Raw genomic sequence first — 27,246 nt, forward strand, 5'->3', positions numbered from 1 at the left:
ACAGTGAAGGATCAAACTCAAGGATTGAAACCTACCCATGATATTATTATAAAACCATCAAAGAATTAGTATGATGAGTGGGTCCCTAAGATTTAGCAATTAGTTGTTCTAAAATGTAGATTTTTATTATTATTCAAGTAGGGTGAGGCCCACAGATGAGGAGACAACTGCCATTATAAAGATATTTTTGCTGGTGGTGGTGTTTGATTTTTACTCACAGTGCCCAAGAGAAGAGGGCATGCCTTGGCACATAGGGGCCACATGGGGAAGTGCCAAGGTTGGTCAAGAGCAAGGGAAAGATGTGAGCAGGAGCCTTTATTGTGTGTTTTGAGGGGATACAAGGTAAACAGGCTTAGGACTGGTTAATATGAATAATTTCAGTGGGTGCTATCACTGAAATTATTCAGTGGGGGACATGGGAGCTATCTTAATTGCCTCGTATCTAGCCCTAGAATGATCAGGGCAGAGGGATTTTGGCCTGAGTGTAAGGGACATATAAGAACCCAGTAAAGGGCATGGTTGAGGTATGGGATTCAGGTTGGTTGGTTTAGGGGCATGAATAATACATTGGTACATATCACTTACACATGTGCAAAGAGTTGTCATTAGATATTAACTTTTGCACATTTTCAACAGCCATTTTATTTGGTGCCTATAGCAAGCCAAGTGCTGTGTTGGCAACAGGCTAAGAAGATGCCATCAGAGATGGCCTGTGCCCTCACAGAGTTCATGGGCGAGGGCAGGAAACAGATCCAGGAACGAATGCTTATGGTACTGGATGGTGTGAAAAGTCAACCTAGAGCCACAGTAGCCCCAAGCATGGAAGCAAGTAGGTCCACCTGGTGAGAGAAGAAATACTAACTCAGAACCTATCAGCCAACTTTCTTCGCTTCTATAGTGAAGGAGACATAAACAGGCCTCTGAATCCAGATCATTCTATGACTTTAAACTTCACCTTCTTGAGACTCTGGTCCCTTTCAGTAAGTAGCTCTGTGAATGTGAATATATGTTTAATGATTGCTAATGACAGCTGACTTTAATGAGTAAGGTGTCTTCTATCTTTAAAAAAGAAAGCCTCTTCTCCATCTTGTGTACTCTATGAAAATGCGATTATTTACAGATGCTAATTTACCTTGAGAACCTCCCCACCAGCAGAACTACACCCTAAAAAAGGGTCAGCCCTTCTTACCTCAAGCCCTCAGGTGGTCAAGATGACCTATTCCTGGCATTGACTTCTCTCTAAGGCTCACTTGGAACAATAGGAAGATCATTTTCGTTGTTCTCCTTGCTGCTAGCTTCTTCTGGAGCTTTTTCTCTCCTGTATTAGTCCAACATTACTATTCTTAAAAACAAAGCTGATGATAGCACTCCATTCTAAAAGCAGAACGTGTCACCTGCAGGTTAAATCAGTGATTCCTAAGTCTGACATAACTCCTGACAGTCTAGACCTGAAATCACCCCAGCTCCGTTCCCATTCTCTTCCCCGGGCTTTTCTGCTCCACTGCCACAGGGAACTTTCTGCTGTTCCCTGGAGGTACTGTGTCCTTGTCTTGACTTAGGCTGGTCTCTCTGCCTGAAATGTCCTTCTCTTCCTTCTTGACCAACTCTTCCCACAAAACAGAGATCAGATAACCTTTTTCTCTGAAAATTCCTAATTCACCAGCAGGGATTGAGTTGCTCTGACATCAGTGCCCTTGTGTCAATGTGGCCTGGTCTCAAAAACCTACATCATATGTTCATTGTTGCACTCATCTGTTTGCCTATATTTCATCCTCTGAATTATAATTCATTGGGGGGTAGGGTTTATATTATTTTATTTGGTATGCCCAGTACTTAGTAAAATGTCTGGCTAAAGACAACAGCAAAAACAGAAATAATAATAACAATAATGTCTAACATTTATTGAGTTCTTACAATGTGGGAAGCATTATTCTAAGCCCTTCATCTACATGAACTAATTTTGTTCTCACCACAGCACTAAGGGGAATATAATATTATCATTTCCATTTTGCAAGGGGGGATATTGAACCATGGAAAGGGTAAGTTAACTTCCCCAAGGCAACACATAGTAAGTACTCTTGAATTGGACTGTGGACAGCTCCTCCCCCGCCCCTTTATTCTTTCCAAGAGATTCATAGAAGAGTCACTGTTTATTGAGATGAGAGATTTTGGAGAAGTCATTACACAGAAGCCCAATCCATGGTAAGCCAGTGGAGTGGGGCATGTACTGGGCAACACAAGTTCCTTTGGAATGCCTCCTTGCACTGGAAGAAATACAGAAAGTGAGTTATTTTATTTGTCTTAAAATCTACTTAAAATCAGTAAGAGTAGGCACACAAGACATATTATAGTCCTGTTATACTAAAATCCTTTCTACAAAATAATATCATGCTTTATGGCAAGTGATTTAATTTGTGGTATGTCTGCCTATAGGTAGCAGTCCACTATAATATGAGTTTTTGTATATGAGAATCTCTAGAAATTTATGGACATTTGTGCATGTCACTATTTCAGTGTATTTTCATAGGTACTATAAGTTAAGTTGCCAGTGTTTATAGCTGTCACCCCGAAGGAAAGGTATTTTTAAAAATTTAATTATAAAATATGTATCATATATACAGGGTCCAGCAGAAATAATACCTGCTTGAGTGTGATTGGTAGGGTAATAATATGGGTATAATAATATATTGTATTAATTTGAACATTTAACTTAAAATGTCATATGGTATGCTTGAGTGTGATATCATGTTATAGAATTACACGCTTATAATTTCATAATAAAATACCTTGTAATAAAAAAGGGGCATTATCTATGCCAGGCCCTGTATATGGCCTTCATTCCCACAGCAACCTTTTGGTAGAATATTTGAGATCATATGCTCCTGGACCAATCAGATGAGCATCTGAGCCCAGGCTCTGTAGTTACAAACCATGTGAATTCATGTATAGCACTTCTATGATAAATTTCATCACGAGAATATAACAGTTCCTACATCAGAGGAATGCAGGATTAGAAAGAATTATGATTGCATAGGGCCCATTCTCAGGAGGGTCCACACTTGGCTCAATGCTCTGTTGTTACTGATTTGAAATTCTTAATAATTATTAACATGGCATCTCACATTGTCATTTTGACAGAGGCCCACAAATTATGTAGCCATCGCTGCATAGGATTGTTTGTGAAGTCAATAGCCCCTGGGGCCTGGCACGTAGAGTAAGTCCAAATAAAACGTCAGCTATTACTAATTTTGCAAGTAGACTTTTAGTTTGTTGGGTAGAGCCCCCAAATTCTACATTCTGAACTTTTCAAATTGGGTCAGGACAATGAATCTCATGGTGAAGTACATCTCATATGTCCTCATGCATTCAGGACACACCAGTTGGTTATCACTCTATTACGATCCTCCACCTCATTCTCCCATTTCTCTGTGATTGCACATCTGATGGAATATGGGCTGTGGATGGCTGCTAATTGGAAGTGCAGAAACATTTTTCTAAAAATATGAGACTCATCACTCTGTAAGGGACATTAGATTTGTTGTTTTCCTAGTCTGGGAAATGATGGCTTTAGCTGAGATGTGCTGTATCACTTACATTGTCCCAGAAAGACATTTTGGAAGAGACCTAACACTCTTTTTTGCTCTTATTGTATTGCAGACTATTCGAACTCCAGAAGGACCAACACCAGATAAATTATGAATGTTGAACAAGATGACCTTACATCCACAGCAGATAATGATAGGTCCTAGGTTTAACAGGGCCCTATTTGACCCCCTGCTTGTGGTGCTCCTGGCTCTTCAACTTCTTGTGGTGGCTGGTCTCGTGCGGGCTCAAACCTGCCCTTCCGTCTGCTCCTGCAGCAACCAGTTCAGCAAGGTGATTTGTGTCCGGAAAAACCTGCGCGAAGTTCCGGATGGTATTTCCACCAACACGCGGCTGCTGAACCTCCATGAGAACCAAATCCAGATCATCAAAGTGAACAGCTTCAAGCACCTGAGGCACCTGGAAATCCTCCAGTTGAGTAGGAATCACATTAGAACAATTGAAATCGGGGCGTTCAATGGTCTGGCGAACCTCAACACTCTGGAACTCTTTGACAATCGTCTTACTACCATCCCGAATGGAGCTTTTGTATATTTGTCTAAGCTGAAGGAGCTCTGGTTGCGAAACAACCCCATTGAAAGCATCCCTTCTTATGCTTTTAACAGAATCCCTTCTTTGCGCCGGCTAGACTTGGGGGAACTGAAAAGGCTTTCATACATCTCAGAAGGTGCCTTTGAAGGTCTGTCCAACTTGAGGTATTTGAACCTTGCCATGTGCAACCTCCGGGAAATCCCTAACCTCACACCGCTCATAAAACTAGATGAGCTGGATCTTTCCGGGAATCATTTGTCTGCCATCAGGCCTGGCTCTTTCCAGGGGTTGCTGCACCTTCAAAAACTGTGGATGATACAGTCCCAGATTCAAGTGATTGAAAGGAATGCCTTTGATAACCTTCAGTCACTAGTGGAGATCAACCTGGCACACAACAATCTCACATTACTGCCTCACGATCTCTTCACACCCTTGCATCATCTAGAGCGGATACACTTACATCACAACCCGTGGAACTGCAACTGTGACATACTGTGGCTCAGCTGGTGGATAAAAGACATGGCCCCCTCCAACACAGCTTGTTGTGCCCGATGTAACACTCCTCCCAATCTGAAAGGGAGGTACATTGGGGAGCTCGACCAGAATTATTTCACATGCTATGCTCCTGTGATTGTGGAGCCCCCAGCAGACCTCAATGTCACTGAAGGCATGGCCGCTGAGCTGAAATGTCGGGCCTCCACATCCCTGACCTCTGTATCTTGGATTACTCCCAATGGAACAGTCATGACGCATGGGGCATACAAAGTGAGGATAGCTGTGCTCAGCGATGGCACGTTAAATTTCACAAATGTGACCGTGCAAGATACAGGCATGTACACATGTATGGTGAGTAATTCTGTTGGAAATACCACCGCTTCAGCCACCCTGAATGTTACTGCAGCAACCACCACTCCTTTTACGTACTTTTCAACCGTCACAGTAGAGACTATGGAACCTTCTCAGGATGAGGCACGGACCACAGACAACAACGTGGGTCCCACTCCAGTGATTGACTGGGAGACCACCAACGTGACCACCTCTCTCACGCCACAGAGCACAAGGTCAACAGAAAAAATGTTCACCATCCCAGTGACTGATATGAACAGTGGGATCCCAGGAATTGATGAGGTCATGAAGACTACCAAAATCATCATTGGCTGTTTCGTGGCCATCACACTCATGGCTGCAGTGATGCTGGTCATTTTCTACAAGATGAGGAAGCAGCACCATAGGCAAAACCATCACGCCCCAACGAGGACTGTTGAAATCATTAATGTGGATGATGAGATTACAGGAGACACACCCATGGAAAGCCACCTGCCCATGCCTGCTATCGAGCATGAGCACCTAAATCACTATAACTCTTACAAATCTCCCTTCAACCACACAACAACAGTTAACACGATAAATTCAATACACAGTTCAGTGCATGAACCGTTATTGATCCGAATGAACTCTAAAGACAATGTACAAGAGACTCAAATCTAAAACATTTACAGAGTTACAGAAAACAATAAAAAAAAGACAGTTTATTAAAAATGACACAAGTGACTGGGCTAAATCTACTGTTTCAAAAAAAGTGTCTTTACAAAAAAATCAAAAAAGAAAAGAAATTTATTTATTAAAAATTCTATTGTGATCTAAAGCAGACAAAATGATGTGTATTCCTCAGAACCTGTTTTTGCTGCACTTACTTACTATTTCCCTACATCTCGTCCCTGCCTTCCCCAATTGCCATATTTTTCATAGGAGATCTCAATTCCCTAAGAAACTGGTCTAGGAAATTTTCTAAGAATTCTGTTACACTTTGAGATTTTTATGGTGAATTCTAGTGGTGAGATCCAGTCTATTTTGTCTTTCTTTTTTTTTTTTCCCCTCTTTTCTTTTATTTTCCCCCTCTTGCCCTTATAAACTAGTCCAATGGGGAATGCAATATTAGAAATAGATTTTTAAGAGAGAGCAAGGAAAATAATGCAAGATCTTATATTTTTCATGTAATGTCCTGTTCTGTATTTATGATGAGGACCATTCAATGGAAAAGGAAAAAAAAAAGGGAAGCAAACAACAGATTAATTTACATACATCTATAAAACCCATGATCTTTTAAACAACTCTAGAACCTGAATTTGTAGTTCAAAAGCTAAAAATAAGATTATAAATAAAATATTGTTGGTTTTTCTGTACCTGGACACAATTCATTTGTAGCGTGGCTCAAATGTGAGAAACTTGAAGGTAATTTGATTTTCTACTTTCTGAGATAGAAAATATTACAGTATTTTTCAATCACAGCACCAATCTCTATGGGGTCCTGTTTCATTAGTTGACTTGAGGTTTGGGTCTATATATTCAAAGATGCTGTGGTATATTTTCCCCTCTCACTAGGGTCACCCTTTGTAGAATGGTCAGATTAAAAACAGTGATTTTTGTGAAGTAAATTTAATTCAACTTGAAAGAAACTTTCAGTATAATTTATTCACTGCCTCATATAATTCTGCTGGCTAGACAAAGAATGACCCTTGAATGCAAAGATATTCTGAACTACCCAAGTCGAAAAATCATTTTTGGTGCTGAGTCTCAGCAAATTCAATGCTATTGAACAATAACTATTAAGGACCTACTATGTGTTAAACTGATTTTAGTGTACACACACAGTTGAAAAGACCTGGTTCCTGCCCTTGATCACTCATGATTTATATAATATATGATTAAAAATACGAGTTCATTATTGGGGGAAGGCTCTAATTTTACTGTTATGTGAAAGACTATAAATTGTGACCATGGAGTTTCAAAATATCAGGTTACGGTTATTACAGAAACCTTCTAAATTCGTGTTTTCTCTCATCCTTTTGGAAAAGCCAACTCTTTTTCCAAATGCAGATTGCAGAGTTTAAAGAAGCGTAAGTAAAGACGTTTTATGAACAGATGGACGTGTACCAAGGGGTAGCTATGCTAATATAGTGGTAATGCACTAAAGGTACTTGAAAACATACATCAGGTTCCAAATAAAAAAAAATAACTTGTGGGTTATCGGCACCATGGCATTCTCCTAACATTTTAATATAATATGTGTATGATGACTTCTGTCTTTTTGTAAAGCAAAGTGAAATTATACACCTCTTCTTAGTTACCCTTGACACCTACCACCCATTGGTGAAACAAGGGTTGGCGGAGGCAGAGCACACTTCAACTCCTAATGGATGAGTTGTTTGGCGAGCTGCTTGGTACTCACACTTAACTCAGCAGGATGGACCTCACGCCAGGGTTTTGTGATCTCCAACTGAAAAACCAATCATTACTAGCACAGTAGGTCAGAGAACTAGAAGGATGGGATGGCAAATGAATGAGATCACACAAGGGTCTTGCCTCTATCTTTTTATCACCAATTCTCTAGCAGCGTTTTCTTTCCTTATTCCCTACATTCCCTGCTTTCCTTGGTAGGAAAATTATTCACATTTGTTTTTACTTTGTGTGGAGAAGATCATAAAAAATGGAAAACACATATTGGCTGTAATTTGTCAAGCTTTTCAGTATCAGATGTCTTCATATATTCCCAAGCTGTACATCAGAAGGCAAACAAACAAACAACCCACTGAGGAATATCAGGCATATGCTAGTACAAAAAGAGTTGTATAAATCAAAAGGGAGAAAAATCCTTCCTTCTCTACTTGGTGTGTGCTTAACAGATCTCTGTCTCTGCCGACTGAACGTTCTTTCATCCTGAGTTAGATCCAGTTCTGCCTCAGAATAGATCATACAATTCCCCTTGACCATCAGGGGTGGCCGAACAGTTAGAGAAATTCTACTGAATAGAATGAAAGGTGAACTTGAACTAAAAATTTAAGTAAGAAAATAAAGTGTACAACTCAATTCCACAGGAAATTATAGTTGCCCTAATGGATACATTGTAGAATATACATGTACACACATATATGTATGTGTACACACACACACACACATGGATAAAAGACTGGTTAAGTCAAATGACTTTCACAGAAAATTTAGAAATGCTATTGACAAAAGGTTATCATATCAGATTTTGGGGTTGAAGGGTGGGGTGCTATAAAGGCATGATTTAAAGGACGCTAAAATGCTAGATGTTTATGATTTGCAGTGTCTGTATTTTCTCTGCATAATGTGCTTGGCTTTTGGCCCCTCAGTACAGTAGCCGTCCTGGCATACAGAGACTATCACACACTGTGTTTTGACTTTTATACATGTGGTGTATCCTTATAGTAAAACAAAATTCTATGTCAATCGCTCTTTTTATTCTATCCAAAAGCAACCCAGTGACAATATTCTTTAAGACTTATGCACCAAAATTGTGCTATTTACAAGTAACCAAATTAAGGTAACCTAATGATCATATAATTGTGTATATATGCATATATACATATATACATACATTATATATAAATATATATATTGTATATATATTTCCTACTAATGGTATATGGTTTGCTTTGGGGATACATCAGGAATGCTTTAGAAAGAGGATTTGCCAATTTTTTCCTATCCTTTTATACCTGGCTATGACCTTGATCTTCTAAATTATTTTGAACATGTCCATTTATGTGCATTGTTAACATATGAGCAGGATTTGGCAGAGCTCACACATATGCACTCTAATATAGCTTAATCATTTCCACTCATATTCTGAATACCATGGGATCAAATTTCATCTTTTCCTCAGGTTGAAGTGGGGCCTTTGACCTTGGAATGTTGATCAGTGTTTTTTTGAGAAAGAAAATTTTGCTAGTCCATGACTGCGGTTAGGCCTTATAGTCAGAGTTGAAAATCAGGATATTCTTTGAGATCTGCATCCCATGAAATTCTGAGTATAGGTCTGCTAGAAAATAACCTGGCAATGGAATGCTTATTTACACAGGAGAAAGAAAAGGAAGAAGGCATTTTGGGGAACAGGAATTACTAGAATGTGAATAAATATTAAGTGAAATATCCCAGTATATACAACATTTCCAAGGTAAATATTGATCACGGTGGGAAAAAATTGGAATCTTTTATTGTTTTGGAATAATATTCAAGATAATTAGGTAAGTAGAGTCAGATGAGTGCTTATGAATGAATACGGGTTAGTGCTCTGAAACAGTGCAGTTTTTAAATACGTTCAATTGTTCAGTTGGTGCTTCAGTGTGTTTCTATAAGGACATAAAAATAAATTGTTTATATCATTAAATATCACAGACCTAACCTGTGAATGATATTCGCCTGAGTGGAGTCATACCCTTCTAAGAAGCCATTTGCTTCTCATAAAATATAGAGTCAAAGCTCTTATAAAAGCATCTCCCCCCCAACTATGCACACATCATTATATTTTATTAAAATGTATGTTTGTACAAAAAATACTTCAGATAAAAATAAGTCTAAAAAGTTGCCTTAAAAATCAAGGTACCATTTACTCTTTCTCTTTTTCCATAGGAAAAATATATGAATTTCTAAAACTTCTGTATCGGGTAGAAACCAGCTGTGACATTGTGGTCTGATTATGCTCTATCAGGATACAAAAGAAGGTAACAGCTGGCTCTATGAGGGCAAAAACAAAGAAATCTAGAATTACTCAAAGCCCTCTGTCAATTAAAACCCAAATTTAGATAATGAATGAATGATTTTACTACACATACCAGTTCATGTCATTTTTTTTTTCTTCAAGTGCTACCAACATTTCTGAGATTTCAATCTTTCCTAGCATTATTTGAGAAATATATCCACATTACATAAAAATGTATAGCATTACATTTTATAACAACTGTTCTGTAGCAGTAAGAAAAACTAGTGTTTATTTTGCTCCTGCCCAGATAAAAAGGAAAGCAAGAGGGAGTGCAGTTGCTGTAAGACAGACAATAAATGAAGCAAATATTTTAACAAGAGCTCATGGCATTGAAAGATCTTTTGTTCTGTAATTTTGTCACGTGCAGTAAGCAAGAATACTTATATATATCCTGTGCATGATACAGAAAGCAAAGACCTATACAATTCCAGACCATGAAGGCTTATCTTTTCATAGTTGGTCCAATAATTTCATTTCATTTTCCAGGTTATCAATGCCACACTTTATTATAGATTTGATGCTGAACTGCTGGATTTGAACCTGTCCAAGTGGCATCAATCCTGTCTTTATTTGGTTGGCAGAAGTAGTATGTGGCTTATTACCCAGACAAAAGGGAAGATTTAATGTTTTTTTGAAGTTAGAGGGGCTTTCTTCATGGGGGCAGTAGAATTCATTCTGATTTGTGGCAACACGGCAACTTGGCATAATATCCAGCTATGTCAGCCCCAAGATATCGGGATGGAAATCTATTAGGGGAATCCCTGGCCTTTATTGTGTTTGTATATCAGTAAGGCTTCTGAATGACAGTTGATAAATCTCCTTACTTCCCAGACCTTAGTTCCACATTAAAAAAGTTAAAAATAAAGCGGAGCTCAATAATTGCTCTTTAAGCAACCTTGCTAGTTTTGTAAAGTGACTTGTTCTCTTAGAGAAATAAATTCAGCTTAAAACACATAAAAATAGTTATATTTTATGGTACATATTTTTATGGTAGCTACTATAAATTTTATATCAAATAATTTGTATTACTAGGGAAATCCTGGCTTTTTTTTTTTTACTAATAGAATCATTATGAATAAAATTAACCTTAACAAAATTTGTAAAATGCCTCAAAAGTCAAACACATAATAGATTTCCAGGTCCCATGGAAAATAATTTTTAAAAATAAAGTTCTATTTAAAAAAAAAAAGTTTTACACATGAAAGAGAAATGTAATAAAGCTTCTCTTTCCATCAGCCCCCAACCAGACTAACTCGAGCTTATAAAGATATTTCTCAACATGAATGGACTGTTAAAGAATAAACCTCAGTTAATTTTTACCACAAAAATATCATGTACCTATGTATTCTCATCTGAAGTTTTTTTCAAGGATCTTGCAAACAAGTGACTCTTAAAAACGTTAATGCTAGCTTTTACATGCTCAATTGCACTTGGTTTTTCAGTCCATAACCTAATCCTACGTGCATTTTATTCTTGGTTTTCACTTCTCAGCTTGTTTTCAGATTTTGCAGAAGAAATTTAAAATCAGAATCTGTCACTGCTACACAAAATTTAGTTATGCAATCTGGAGTTCAACTCTGACAACATTAAGGGCAACTCTTAAACATAAATAAATTATTTTGTAGACATTATAAGAGTAGTGCCTCTTTTTATCTTTACTTTTTTTACTTTATTTTACGTTTTACCATGTAAAATATCTGACATTTTTATTATGATTAATATAACTTCTACCTTCAAGAAAAATGAAAATAAATAATTTCACAATACTGAAAAATGCTTTGAAAGCTACAGAATGCATACATAGATTGTATGTAATTTATATTATATAATATAATTTATAAAATTTTATGAACACAAACTTGTTACCACACTTTTTTTCAATGATGAGAAAAACATATAGGTTATTCATCAGAAAGCTATGCTAATTAGATAAAAATCATATTTATTAGCTAACATGTTTTAATTTATTGTCCTTACCATTGAACTCATGTAAAACTAAATTTGTGATAAATCCTGAGAGTGATTTGTATTAGTTATTTGAGAGCTGTTTTAGTAATCAGAGTGAGCACTGATGTTACAGAGTAGAACTATACAGATTAATGTTAGAAATAGACTGTGTCCTTGGAAATTAGTTGGACATCATTAGGTGTTCATAAGATAATTCAAACATTTTAAAAAATGTGCTTTGTAGCATAGCAAGTGCTTCCTCCTGTTTTCTCATTGTGGAGCTTTGAAAGAATGGTAGGTGAATGTATCTTAGTTAATATATCAAATTTTCCCTGGATAGTGCAGTTGTCTATATGGAGAGCTATTAATATTTTGAAGCTATAAACACAGAATAGAAAGAGAAAAATATTGGAAAAGAAAAAAATGTAAGCCATAAAAGCGCAAAAATAGGGTGAGATTCTTTTTGTGTTAGAGTGGACTCATCCATACAGTGAATATAACTTGAACAACCTAATTTAATTCCAGGACAGTGCAAGGCTCTGGATACACAACAGTGAGCAAAACAAAGTCATGCCGAATGTGATAAGGTGGACAATTCACCTTGGTTTGCCCAAGCTTTCCTGGTTTCAGCCCCGAACATTCTGTGTCCCAGAAACTGCTTAGTTCAGGGCAAACCAGAATGGTTGGTCACCCTCCTGCTGACCCTGTCTTCTGGAAATTGTCAACTTGATTTGACGATTTCTATTTATGTGCTTATCTATTGCTAATGGCAATTGCAGATAACATCGGCCACATGTAAGCAGTTTCTCAGTTGGGCAAGGTCAACACAAGAACATACGCTGGAAATACTAAATTGCCTCAAACAATTTCTAGATGGCCCTCCGCAGAATGCAACAGAAATAGAGCAAGCACAACTCACCCTCACGGGAGGGTTGTGGTCGGGGGGTACCAACAATCACATTATTATAAAACATCATTTGCAGGACACCAGCCCTCATCGTCTCTACTCCTCACAAAGTCCCATCAGGTAGGTGTTATCATCTCCATTTTAGGGATGATGAAATCAAGAGTAAATTCTTCCTACTGCACACACACACACACACACACACACAAAGTAAAGAAAACAGAGGGCGAAAGAAGAGAATTAGAGCTTTCAGGTCACTATTGCAAGACTTAATTTAGTAATTGCATTTATTATTCAGAATAGAAAACTTAAAACTGTCCTGGGAATATTTCATCTTTTCGTTTTATTGGGTCCTGTTCTCCTGAAAAACAGTCTTCTTTTGGGGGACACATTTTGGTAACTGATGTTAGTCTTATTTGTTCCTTCGAATTTACTAACAAAATTGACAGTCCAACTCCTTTGAAGCACTAGATTGGTTAATATGGAAATGTTTGAAATATTGGCTTACATTGAATTTCACATAGACACTTCGAATGGAAAACATTATGGAGCAGCTAGTATTACAAGATGAAAATAAATCAATCACACTATTTTTGTCATAAGCTCTTTTAGGTATTTTATATTTATGGTTGCATTATGATTCATTTTTATATTCCAATCAAATATTGATAAATATATTTCTAAATAACACAGTAGCTAAAGGATCATATTCCAGTCTCCATAAAAAAGCCTTTAATTAACTGTAGTAGTACTTTAGCATCTCATTATGTAAACTGTTTTCGTGAAGCCAATAAAATCATCTAATTTGTCATTCTTAGAATACAACACCCTATTTAAAGCTGTCTATACTGTATTAGACATAAACACTTGGCAATGTTTTTTTACTTGCTGGGTAGCTACAAGAGAGAAAAAACATAAGACATAGTCTCCAAAGCTAGAGATTTAACTTGAAAATTAAAGACTCAAAGTAATAATTCTAAAATAAAATGTTTAATTACCTTAATCACTTTCTCCTGACAAAGTTAAGCCTCTATGCTTCTATTTTTGTTACTGCTTTGTCATACTTAGTAAAAGCATCACCTTTGATAAATAATGACATCAACCAAAGTGAAGATAGCAGAAAACTAGATGGATACATGATAAAATTAATAGGTTAGTAAAAACCAGCACTAAAATGTAGTGGAAAAGTTGTTTCTCCGTGTAAAACCATGAGTGACATATTTGAAAGTAGGTCTCCAGGCATAGACATTTTCATATGGCATGAGAGGTTAGATTTCAATCTTTTATTCCATTTTCTCATCTTAACCTACATACATTTATTCATTCATTCATGAAAAACTTACTGAATGCTTGCTTTATGCCAACAGTGAGCAAAGTCGCCAGAAATACAAGTAAGGACATAATTTTTGCTTTCAGATAACAATATCGCAAATGCAATAGATACATTGAATGGAAGAGGCACTGCACATTATGTAAGCAGAGAGAAGGGCAGCAGACCTGGGCTGTGTGGTCGACGGTGAAGAAATCAGACTTGCTTCTTACATAAAGTTATGCCTGGGTTGAGTCCTAATGGATGAATATGAGTTAGCCAGGTGGAAGGAGAGAATACATCACATGCTTCAGCACAATGTACATCAAAGTTGAGGAATAAGCAACATCCTGTATGATGGGACTGCAAGTGGTTTAATGCTGCCACAGCAAGACATGAACTTTGGAAGTTGGTAAAGACCAGTTTAAGACAATTAAATACCTTAGAGAGCATGTTGACCCCATTGAATTTAGCTTATAGATGATAATGAAGTATTAACATTTTCTAAGTAGTTAAGTGGCATCATTAGATTTCAGCTTCGGATAGGTCAGTTGCATAGCAGAAGAAGCAAAATTTAAGGTCATCGAGCCTGGGGCACGGAGAAACTCATTTTGAAGTGTGTTTAACTACTGCAGTGAAGAGAAGTTAGTGGAAATTATAGTCAGGATGTGTTGGAAGATCCAATTTTTTAAAAAAGTCAAGCTGAGTTAGCTACACTTGGTGTCTCATTGGATGTTGGAGAGAGGAGATAGAATCAAGATTTATTTGTTACCTAGTGGAAATATGGAATTGAGTGGGGGGTTAAGAGGAAATGTTTATAGTTGGCAGCTGAGATAGAACAGGCTGTTCTGGGGGGGGGGGGGGTCCAGGGAGGAAGGTTTTGTCTTCACTAAGTTTTAGATATATGGAGTTTGAGTACTGTCAAAAACCAGACTCTGTACATTTACTACAACAAGAGAAAGGTGAGTTTATTGCAAGGCTCTTGACATGCAAGCTGGGAAACTCAGGCTATAGGAGCAGTAATTTCCAAGTTGCTCATAGACAGAGGAATTTTTATGGAGTAAATATGGATGCCATTTTGTTTTATTAGTTCATTAGCTGCTTAGTGGTGTTCCTCATTTGGACCAGAGAGCTGAGCCAAGGGAACAAGAAAGTACTAAGATGAAGTGAACGGGCTTAATGTGTGAGGACTGGCTGGTGCCCTGGTATCCTCTGCTGATTTCTGAGAATAGCTGTCAATTGCTAAAAGGTTAGATTACATTTTCTTTATGTGCCACTGTTGACCATTTCCATTCTGTTCCTGCCTTAAGTAACTCCATTATAGTTTGGTTCTGCAACACCTGTGAGAAATCTAGGTAGACTTGTCCAGCAGGAACATTTTCTGGACCAGCAATATTAGTCCTGCCACCAGCAATATAATACTTCTGGTGAAAACTGAGAGATTGGGTGGGACCACCCAGTATGCAAAACAGGAAGTCCAGTGGGTAAAGGATAGCAGCGTGGGAAATAACAACATTTGGTAGGTATGGAGAGGAAGAGAAAAACCATTTGTTCAAAATCCTTTAAAGATGTATTGACTGAGGCTTTGCTGTATGCTGGGCCCTATGCTAGAGCCCGGTGTTATCACTTTGAAGATGAGTGCCAGGCTAAAAAGGGAAAACAGATGATACAGATTATTTCACTGTAACTGTGATGAGTGCTATAAATTAAAATTGCAGGATTACATACTTAGAGTATAAAACAGGGGAATTTCTTCTAGTTTGGGAGGTTTCTTTAAAGCAATGGCTTTTAAAGCTTTCCAAGAAGAATTAATTACTCTAAGGTGAAAAAGGGTAGAAGCAAAGAAAGGTGCAAAGAGCTTTTGAAACAGAGAAACAGGTGGGTTAAGTTCCTGAGGTTTAAAGAAGCAAATGAAAAAGACAAAGAAGAAAACCAAGGGAAGTTGAACAGAGTTTTGGAAAGAACATATATCCAATAATCTAAGAAATTTTATAATAGTTTTCACTAATTTGGCAATTGGTTGGTGAGTGATAGCATTAGCAAGAACAGTTTTAGGAAATGATTGTATTTGTGTATGGGGGTGCAGTGAAAAGAGAAAAAAGAGGCCACATTACAGTGGTGGGGTATAAGTAGAGGCAATGATAGATGGTTTTGGAAGAACCTGCAAATAAAACTAGTAGAGCATGGTGGTGATTGATGTTAACCAGAAGGAGGAGACAGAGAATAGGGCAGTTGCTAGTCTAAGGAATTTAGACTTTATATGCAAAAAGGTAACCGTATATGGACCAACATTTATATCACAATGATTAATTTATAAGAATGAAATGGGAAGTCAGTAAAATTATGAATCCCAATGTACCTTAGCTTGAAGAAATGACAGGAAAGTTACTTAGATTTTTAAAAATTAATTCTAAATGTCTGATCTATATCGCAGGAGTGGCACACTATTGGTGGCAGATAACGAGCATTTTCTGAGGAATGGTGGACTCATAATCATTATACAAAGTCCTCACTTAATGCCATGATAGGTTCTGTAACTTAAGCAAAACAACATACAATAAACCTTAGGATACTTGGTATGAATGAGATTTAAGTTCCTCAGGCATTCCCATGAACGTTATTAGAAAATGATGTTGAATGAAAAAATGTTATTTGAGGACCTTCTGTGTTTAGACTGGCTTATAATTTACAGTTGTTTCAAAGAACAGGAAATAAATACTTTCAATCCGTTTCATGAGTGGCTAATTAACCCATTTAAGGAAGGTCTTTCATCCGTTGATATACAATGAAGTAATAAAATTTGCATTTAATGAATGAACAATGAATCATGAAATTTAAAATACCACAGAGTCCATTACAGGAATGAAATTAGGTTATCATCGATTAAATAACCTATTAATTGATGGTTTAGTAGCTTAGAGCAAACGATTACAGCTGCAGTTTTCTAGTGCAGTCAGATAAGAACTATGATGCATGGAAGGAATGCAGGCTTATAAACTCATGAGTGGAATATAGACAATAAATTACAGGAAAGTCGTGGAAGCTTCAATATGGAATGAATAAAACCTTTAGACACCAGATTACAGGTAACCAAGTCCCTGTGAACACCAAGACATAGGTAAGAAGTGAAGCTGTACTTCTCTTCCATCTCAAGGGTTGCCCTTCAAGGTTTACTAACGGCACATATATTATTGCTCCAAGGATCTGAAAGCTTTTCAGAAGTTTTAATATTGGTTCCAAGAGAAATGATATTAAATTGGTAAGTAAATGACAGTGATTTCTGATTTATTTTTCCATAAAATATTATTTATAGGCTATTGCTCATTCTGGCATAACAAAATATGGCATGATATTTTTTATTACATACTAGTAAATAACTTTTGTATTAATAAGCCACATTTTGAAACCATTTAATAAAGGAGACTTGGAGCCTACTGCCTCGATGACTGGGTTGGCCATGCTTAGGGTGCATCTCAGAGCAACGCATTGCTATGCTAACCATTAGGCAATGAAAAGAAAAAAAAAATCAAGAGTCATGAGCAGGTAACCTGAACCAAGATGATAACTGTTAGAAATGGGGACACAATAAAAGCAAAAAGGAAAAAGTAGTTTTTAATGAGACATGGGGTCTCATTCATTCACAGTCGCTCAGTCTACAAACCTAACATTAGGGTTTAGACTCTCCATTACTTTCTCTATGGTTCTTTGATTGGATGCTTCTTAGCACAGCATCCATGGAAGCCACCATCGTTGCATTCCACACCTTCCTAGCATGTCTCAAAATGGAAAATGTAGTGTAGAATTTAGATAGGCCCCCTGCTTGTAAGTGATGGTCTTTACTTTTTGTATTTCTATATTAAAATTCATTAAACATCTAAACTCTGTTTGCGTCCAAGGAATCAAATATACGCATTGGGTATTTCTTTCACCCTTCATCTTTTTATTCTTTTGGTTCTAAAAACAGGACCACAAACATATTTGCAAAACAAATGATTTTTGTTTTTCTTTATTTTATTTTATACCTGGAAATTTTCGTTCAGCTGCTCGATGGCTATGGAAATTGTCCTGCATTTTAAAATAGTCATTTTATATGCTTCCTTTAAGCATTTGGCACAACACTGTGTTACTTGGCCACTTTCCTTGGGTCAAGTAACACCCCATTACGTTACCCATTTGTTGTCATGTTCATGTTCCAGCAGTAAGAAATTTGGAATAAACATAGCCCAAAGGAAAGGGGTAGAATAGCATCAAACCATTGCACCTCTTCTAACCCCAACTATTCAGTTATTAATTCCAAATATTTTTATTTTCTGAATAGCTACCCAATCACTAATGACAATGGTTTAGCTTTTATTTTTGGGTTTCGAATTTCCATTGAAAAGAAAAGATTTACTTCTTTTAATCTATATGCCTCTGATACATGTGTGCATGAATGTGTATGTGTGTATGGGTACATAGGTGTTGGTGTAAATACATGTGTTTCTTTCTCATACTTATATTCTCCTTTCTGATATGGAGTGAGACACGCTACTGTTGTACCATGAGGTTCTAGTATTCTCCTTTCTTTTGCTACTAATGGACACAAATTTCATTAGTTTTCATGAGTGTTTAAAAAAAATAGTTTTTCTCTTCTAGTAGGTTCATAGCTTGAAATTTCAACACAGGAGAGAGCCAGATTACATGCTTTTTATCCCTTTACTAATTTGTTCACTTGCTTCTGACAAGTTAGAAATATGGAAGATATAACGGTACTGATTTTAAAGCCACATTATTTTTTTAATATATTTTCCTTCATTTTTATTTTTCTTCTGAGAGAAGAAATCCTTTTCCAGTATGTGATTTGTACATCTAAATCACTGTTAATAGTAATTACTATTAATTATAATCTTAATAAAATTATAATAGCCAATGTTTTTGAATTCTCAACTCTGACCACTCATAGGTTAATAGATTTAATTATACATTTCTCAACTTTCCCAATTGCTCCCAATATTAAGACTAAGCACTATGTTTTTGTTTGTTTGTGCATTTTCCTTTGTTTTGTCTGAGAAAAGTAAGGGATGAGTTTGAAGATTCCACTCAAGATAAGGAAAATTAGGACTAGGTCTACACATCCTTTTTATTCCTTTCTCCTGATGACTACTCTTGAGGAATAGAAACTCTACCACTATTCTTATTGCTTACAAAAAAGACTGTTTTATTAAATTTTGTTTGATAAATAAGCCTCTCAAAGAAGGAATTGAAGAAAGCAGTTAATAAATCTATAATTTAATTTCACTCAGCCTCTCCTAGGTGCACAAAAGGGAACATACCTCCCAAAGGTTAATCTCCCATAAAAACTCTGTTCCTAAAACATTTCTTTCTTGGAAAAGTGTTTCAGAGACCTGAAACTGAGACCTTGAAAATGCAGCCTTGAAGAAATCCATTAGGGATGTAAAAGGAATAGGTGTAAAAAGCAAAGTTTATAATTTTGCAAGTTTGATGTCAAGTTCTCCTCTCTTTCTGATACTTCTGATGACTAGCTTACTAAACAGAATTTAGTGAATATGGGCCCTTGGGACCTCCTCTAATGGACTCAATTATTTTTCTGCCAAGCAGTGTGTTTTCAATCTGAAGCCTTTTTTAAAATGTTTAATGTGATGCAGTTTAGATGGAGTTCATTTTTTTCTCTATAATTTGTAGGCCTTGAGTAATGAAAAATTTGATTATGTTTCACTGAAACACGAAGGTGTCACACATGAAGACACAATGACTTTTAAAGTAAAATGGGTGTACCAGTTATCAAACAGTACGGAATTATGTCAGTGAATTTAAAAGAAAATGCTTGCAAAACTCAGCTACTTTTGTTTCATGGCTTCAAACCCTTATTTATAATGTGTGGATAACTTTGCACACATATGCTTCCTACTCTTTACAGAGCTTCGCTCTAAAACCCCTTTTCAAGGGGTTAGAAGAGACTTTGCAAACACAGACTTATATTAAATGTGGGCTCTTTCTGCCAGGTTTCTTTTTAGCATTTTTCCACCCTTATAATTTTTCTAAAGTATGCTAGCAGAAAACCTTTGAAATTTCAGATCAACGGACCAGAAACCAATAGATAGATCAGAAATCTTGCAAATTATATAGAATCAATCTCCAGATCAGTTACATGGTTCCAAGAGCCAGAATATCACTTTCAAAAAGTTTATTTGAACCACGTCAGTCAACTACTACTTTCCTGTCAATGACCAATGCTAGTAAACAAGCTTTTATTGGAACACAGCTGTGCCCACTGGCTTATGCATTCATTGTTTATAACTGCTTTTACACTACGGTGACAGACTGAGTCATTGTAACTGGGGCCATATGTCACAAAATATTTACTATTTGACCTTTACAGATAGTTTGCCAGCCTCTGGTATAGAGTATAGAAATTAGTGTCAGCAATCACTTATATAGTATTAAATGATTTTTAATCAATCATTTGACTTTGGGATCCCATATCTTCATTTTTTTAAACTACCTTCTTTCCATTATTCAATTTTACACACCCATTAGTATATTTTAGGTTGAAAGAGCGTAGTATGTAAAATTCACATTACACACTACCCCGTGACTTAAAATATTGTCCTTGAGATTCCTCAGTGCTTCCTTGGTTGCAGAATTTATTACCACCTTTAATATTTTTTTATTGCATCACAGCAAATTAGTAAGCATCTCACTATCAAAAGAAAACTAGCCAGTGAGTATTGATCAAGAAGGTTTTCTTTTTGCAATACTGATGCGTTTTCAATGTGAACATTCCATAGAAGCTTGCACATTATCATAAGCCAGGAGCTTATATGTTGATTAGATGAATCATTTAAATGCTGTTTCTGAAGAAATATATATTTTGCTGTGTTGATTTTTTTTTAAACTGGACTTATTAAAGAGAATAGTAAGGCCTAAAAATAAAAAAGACAGGTGTTCAAGAATTATGACAAATTTAAATGGCTTGATTATTTCTCTGTGGTAGATGATTTGTTTATTGTCTGAAATAACACAATTATACATTGCATTCTACTTCCATCTTTAGTTACATCACAGAGAAGATAGAAGAATAAATTAAGCTGGTTTCAAATACATTTTGGATAATGATTGTAGAGAATTTGAAAGTTGGCAAGCCAGCTGAAATGTGCCCTAAATTCACTAAAGCTAACAAATAATATTTTGAGGATTCTGACTTGATATATATTTCAACTTTCAATCTTTATTCCAAGTGCTTTTGAACAAGTTTCATATCCCCATTTAGAATAATGAGCAATAAGGAAGATTTTCTTTGCCTAGTAATCCAAGAGTATAGAAAAGAAAAAAGAAAAAAATCTCTTACCCAGATAATTTTCCCATAAAGATTCCAAGCATAGCCTTTACTTCCCACTCTCATGTCTAAATCAACCTTCCTCAATTCTGACTCTATATTAGGAGAACCTTGAAAGAGTTTTTTTAAATAGCGATATTCAAGCTCCATGCATACTTCAGAGATTTTAATTGAAATGATCTAAAGTGGAGTCAAAGCTCAATATTTTTTTAAGGATCCCCTTGTAATTCTAATACATACTAGAGTCAAAACCGCTGGTATAAATGTCTTAGCAACCACAAGCAGATTGATCCTAGAGAGTGACAGACCCAACACACAGACTGTCAGTAGAAGAGCTTACAGTTTCTGATGGGGGTCGGAATAGACTTGAAATAGCAAAGCAATACATGAAAACTAGTTTCTAACACTGAATGACTGGAATTTACTCCCCAGATTAAAAATAATACCTTACATGTACATGATATTCCATTTGCTGCATGATTTTTAAACTCAACCAATTCTACTGATGGCTTAATAAATGTAAATACGTATTAATATAAGCGGACTACTTAATGTAGAACATAGTAGTCAGGGGTCAACTACACGCTTTTATCGTAAGAATGAGTTTAAGTAGCTATTGTTAAGGCTAAAAGTAGTTAACACATTTTAGATTGTGAGAACAGATGGTACCTGGGGTGTAGGAATAAGAAAAAAGTTACGATTTTCCACTAGTGGACATCTCCAAAAATGAAAGTTATATGCCTCTTCTAGGATCAGAAAGATAAAAGCTTCATTGAAGACAGGAAGCTGAATTTCACAGATAACCAGTCAAACGGTTCTCCTATCATTTATCCCTCCTGGGACAGAGGAAGATAAGCGGAGTGTGGCGGAATGAAGGGCTTTACCTCCAGCATTAGCCAGAGAGCCTAACTTGTGATTCAGCTCCTGAGCGTGTCTAGTAAAACAGTGAAAATAATGTCTTATGGTGATCATAGGCTAAGGATGAAAATAAAAATAACTCAAAATAGCTTTATTCTTTCACAAATACAATTCAATAAATTTTAGCACCTCAATATTTTTTATTGTCCTTTCTCATTAGGAAATTAACCTGTAAGCTGAAAGTCATTTATGCGCTCCTATATTAGGATGGGGTTTGGCACCTAGACAATTATTAATAAAATTAATAAAGTCTCATTTTTATTACCAATTAACTACTACACTGATTAACATATGCATTTTAGAACAGCCGGAATTCTCACGTTGTTTTCTCTAACCCGTACAAGAGTATTTTTTGGTGCACTCACACACGACAGCCTAGAGGAAAAGCCCACAGGAGCCACGTGGAACCAGACCCGTCACGGATGTTTTCAGGAAATTGCTTCACTTAAGTTGAATGCGATGAGTATTTTGAAATCATTCTGTGTAACCACACAGTCCAACCAAAGATAAAAATTGGTGTCGATGCCACTGTGCAGTGATTGTTTTTCAGGTGTTTTGTTTCCAGGGGAGGGGTTGTGGGTGGGCGACTGAGAGGAGGTGACTGGCTCACCAGAGTAAATAAGCAGATCCTGTAAGAAAGCAATGTTGTCGCTTCCTCGGGCTCTTTTCTGGGAGAAAAACAAAAACAAAAAACCTTACTTTACCCTTTAGGAGAGACATATACCCATTAAATGGAGTAGCATGATGCACTAAAAATTGAGCTGTATGTGAGCCCGGCGTAATGTAGGCGATTATAAAATTTTGATGAGTGAGTGAATGAATGAGTGAATGGATAAAACATTTAGATAAAATTACATCAAGTCTGAGTTTCTGTTAATTCACACGAAGCCTAGAAATACTGGTGAAGGATGATTGTTTACACACTGTGTCAGGAATCATCACACTGTAGCTGTGGGCCAAATCCATCACCCCACCTTGTTTTTTTATTGCTCACATCAATACAAAATTTGCGGAGACCTGTTTTCCTTCCGGATGTCTGCGTGCCTATATAACAGCATCAAATTTGCCTCTTGACTCAGAAAGCAAAAATGTTTACTAGCTAATATGCATAGAAAAATTTGCTCAACCCATGCTGTACTATAAGCTCATTGAATGGTGGACCAAATTTGATATATATACTATTATCTACTGGGCACCTGGCTCTCTGCCTGGCATATAGTAGACACTCATTCAATGACTATTTAATGGATAAATAAATAAATGTATGAATGTACTTTTTCTTCTCAAATCCGCATGTACCAATCTTCAATAGAGAAAATATGTGTCATCAGGATTCTCAAAAATATACATTTACATTTTTACCCATATAGAACGAAGCTACTTAAAAATATGTTCAAAATTTTAATGTGAGTTGTTCAAGACATTTCAGAAGCATATATGTAATGATGGGAAATTATTTTTTAATTGCCTCTAGAGGCAGAATGTCCTCCATTTCCTGGTTGAGATTCTAGCAGTGTGTGCTTTCATATGTGGGTATTGAATGGAAGATGATTTTAAAGAGCAGAAAAGCCTTCTTAGGCACAGAGTTTACCAGGGAACGCTTGCTTTTGCTGGCTCTTCCTCTTGCTCTTGAAAAATTTCAGGTGGAAAGAACCGCATATCCAGTTATGCTAATGAACCACATAAGAGGCTTCACTCTATGTAGCAGTCACAGTCTGGTAAGATTCCTCTTAATACACTTCTCTGGACTCCAAGAGCTGCGTGATAGAAAGATGAGCACATTCAAGATTCTCCATATCAATAGAGCAGAGTCTATTTAGTTGTACGTGTTCATTATTGCTATTTATCAGATCTATCACCCTCCATTTTCATATTTCTTTCCGTCTTTTATGTAGTTCAACATTTTTCTATTTTGATTTTATAATTTCTTCTGGCATTCAATATAAATCACTTTGAATCATTTTTTGAAGTAGGTAAGATAATCATAATTGCTATATCTGTGTACATATATATGGTATATACTTGCTCTATGTATAGCAATTATGATATATATAGCAAGTATATATAACATATAAAATGCTTATGATCTTCCTTCTGAGCCATATTTGAGTTAAAGAATATGATTTATCCCCTAAGCCAAATAATCAGTATAGATTTATCTACAACTAATCCCACCACAACATTCATGGGGTTCTGGTTAAGAATACTAATAGAAAGCCACATGCCATATATCTAAATAGTTCCAAGTTGCAAATTAAGCTAATAAACTGGTAAATAAAATACATTCCATCTCCCTGCATTGACAAATACGCCTTTATTCCAGCCTGCAAGGCAGGTGTGAATTTAACTTCCTTGGGCACTCAGAAGGTTGTGGCTCAGGGAGAGTCATGAGGAAGCCCCATCACCTTCCATGGAACCTCTGTGTTGCAGTCAGCTCTTCCAGAGAGTGCTGGGGCTATGGACCTCCCACCTCCATCCCAGGGCTCCTTGCCATTCTTTAGGCCTTGGGCTGTGCCATACTCTGCATTACATTGTTCCCAGGAATGTTTGAGTAGAGAAATCTTGGGTCCTGGGTAATTGGACTGTGGATTAAAATGTGGGTATAGGCTTTGATGGGCATTTCCTCTTGACCCTGTGGTTTCCACCCTCCATGGGAGGGCATAACAAAAAGGCCAGGTGGGCCCTCTAAATCCACGGGACCGTGACACTCTCTCCTCCCAAAGGTGGTACAATGCAGTATAATGGAAAGAAGACTGATACTGAAGTCAACCATAGGTTCAAACCTCAGCTCTGCTTTTTATTAAAACTCTGACCTTCATCAAGATCCTTGTCTACTTCTTGTCCTATGAGTTTGTTGTGAGATATAAGTAAGGCAATGGATGAAAAGAATGAGCACATTGCTCTTTGTCCAGTAGACATTTTTAAAATGTTAGCTCTTTTTGCTACTGTGCAATGAGTAAATATTTAGTAAATGGCTATAAAATGTCCCGGCTTGTGCCTGGTGCAAGGTACACAAAGTATTATAAAGAAGTATTTGGTAGCTTTTGGGGGGAAATCATATGTAGAGTGCTTGCTATGTTCTATACTAAGCATTTCATTTGAAAGACCTCAGATTAACCCTATTAGCTAAGTGCATTTCCCTCCCTACTTTACAGAGGAGCAGACAATGTGGGCACATCCTCGAGGGAATTAGAAAGCAGTCATGCATTGCTTATCGAAGGGGATATGTTCTGACCAATGGTCATTAGGATATTTCGTAGTTGCACAGACAGCATTGAGTGAACTTACACAAACAAAACGGTATAGCCTACTATTGCAGCTTATGTGGTATACTATTGTGACGGGCAGCACAATGCGTTTGTCTACACCAGTGCCGTTGTGAATTTGTAGTGGAATCCCAGCAGCCGGCTTTTCTTTTTGTAATGTAAGTGCCTGAGTTAAGCTTCCATGGCCTTGCCCACGTACACACTTCAAACAGTGGATGCTACTTCAAGGAAGATTATTTCAAATAAACATAATCCCAGCCACACAACTAGATAAAAAGCCAGGCCCCTTCCCTCCGCTGAGGTTCCTTTGTTTTGGAGATCTTGATTTCAGCAAATGACCATTTGGGTTACTTGTTTTATTATTATTTTTTAAATTCCTGCCTCTAAATACTCACTTTGAACTCTTAAATTCACCAATAAGGAGCAAACCTTTGAAACCTTGCCCCCAGTTCAGGCAGAAAGGCAGGCCTTGCGCCCCACCCATGCTGCAACCTTACTGACAGCTCCTGGTATGCCTTGTATGCTCCAGAGCCTGTAAGTAACAGACTCTTTTTGCTTCAAAGTTTGCGAATGGATTTTGCTGAAGGGAGTCATGCAATTGTAATAAGAACCCTAAGGGTTGGTCCAGTCGTAACATTGGTTTAGAAAGGGTCGATGTCTGTGGGAAGCTAAGTGGGGCCCAGGTGAGTGCTCTCTTGCATTTCTACTGATAGGCTAAAACGGGTAAAAAACGGTAATGCCTTGCACTATGACCTGGCAATGGCTATGACATCAGTAGGCCACAGGAAATTTTCAGTTCATTATAATCTCACAGGACCACCTTCATATGTGCCTTATGGTGTTGATCAGACAGTCATTATATGGTGCATGACTATAATAGAGGTGGGGCTAAACTTCAGGTGTAATTCCATATTCCATGCTTCTAACCATTTACAACCTCAAGGAGTTTAGTGGAATAGAACAATTCTAAAACAAATCACCAAAACAGCATTAAATAATTATTACTAGATTTAGGATAGCAAAACCCAGTTATCAATTCTTGGCATAGTGGTGAATATAGAGGTTTGTTTAAAGGCAATATTGTCAACTTACAAGGGGGGAAGCCCCTCAAAAAACAGAACTTTCTTCTGAAGGGCAGGCCCCTTGTAGAACAGGCTTCCCCCACTAGGTGAGTGTTCTAGGAGCCCATCGGTATCAGAGTACTAGCTGATATTATTATGAGAGGCTGTGTACAGCCTCCGCGAAATTTTTCTGAAGGCTGTTTCAACACGTTTGCCCATTTCATTCTGGATGATTTATGAGCAGACCTGCCCACACCGCGCTGAGCGTTTAGCAATTTTTGACCAAAAATGGCATGACCCTCATGCTCCCCCCTCCCATTTCACCCATTCACCTGACCCCGCCCTGAGCAAATTTTTTTTGTTTCCCTGGATGAAAAAAGCCTTCAAAGGGAAACATTTTGCCCATGTGGAAGAGGAGAAACAGAAAATTGCAGAAGCACTAAGAGGCATCAACATCAATGAGTTCAAAAACGGTTTTGATCAGTGGAAAAAATATCTTGATAGGTGTTTTGCATCCAATGGGGAGTGCTTTGGAGGTGACTGAAGTTTAAGCATGTAAGAATAAATACACATTTTTTTATAAAGAAATTCCTTTTTTAGGGGGGTCCCACCATGTAAAATATATTCTTTTCCAGAATGGATTCTTTCCCCCAGTCTAATTAGTACACAACGGTTGTGAAGACCTCTTATAACATCATTAACCTTTCCAATAGGGTGCTGAAGCCAGGTTTAGCTACACAAAGACATGTTATGAAGAAACTACATCCAGCACTGCCATTTAATCGTGAACTCTACTGATTATAAC

General features: G+C 37.0%; 1 protein-coding gene across 3 annotated transcripts in view; it reads left to right on the forward strand.

The window, feature by feature from the left end:
- The window catches only part of LRRC4C (leucine rich repeat containing 4C), a 186,593-nt gene extending 180,369 nt beyond the window's left edge, over positions 1 to 6,224 (forward strand). For all 3 annotated transcript variants that reach the window (XM_053925803.1, XM_053925804.2, XM_045194351.3), the window contains one exon: positions 3,658 to 6,224. In XM_053925803.1, the coding sequence (XP_053781778.1) occupies positions 3,700 to 5,622 (1,923 nt within the window). In that variant the 5' untranslated portion in view covers positions 3,658 to 3,699 and the 3' untranslated portion in view covers positions 5,623 to 6,224. The remainder of the gene's footprint in view (positions 1 to 3,657) is intronic.
- Positions 6,225 to 27,246: the final 21,022 nt, after the last annotated feature.

The sequence above is a fragment of the Desmodus rotundus genome, chromosome 5 (genome assembly GCF_022682495.2).
Source record: "Desmodus rotundus isolate HL8 chromosome 5, HLdesRot8A.1, whole genome shotgun sequence".
NCBI classification, from domain to species: domain Eukaryota; kingdom Metazoa; phylum Chordata; class Mammalia; order Chiroptera; family Phyllostomidae; genus Desmodus; species Desmodus rotundus.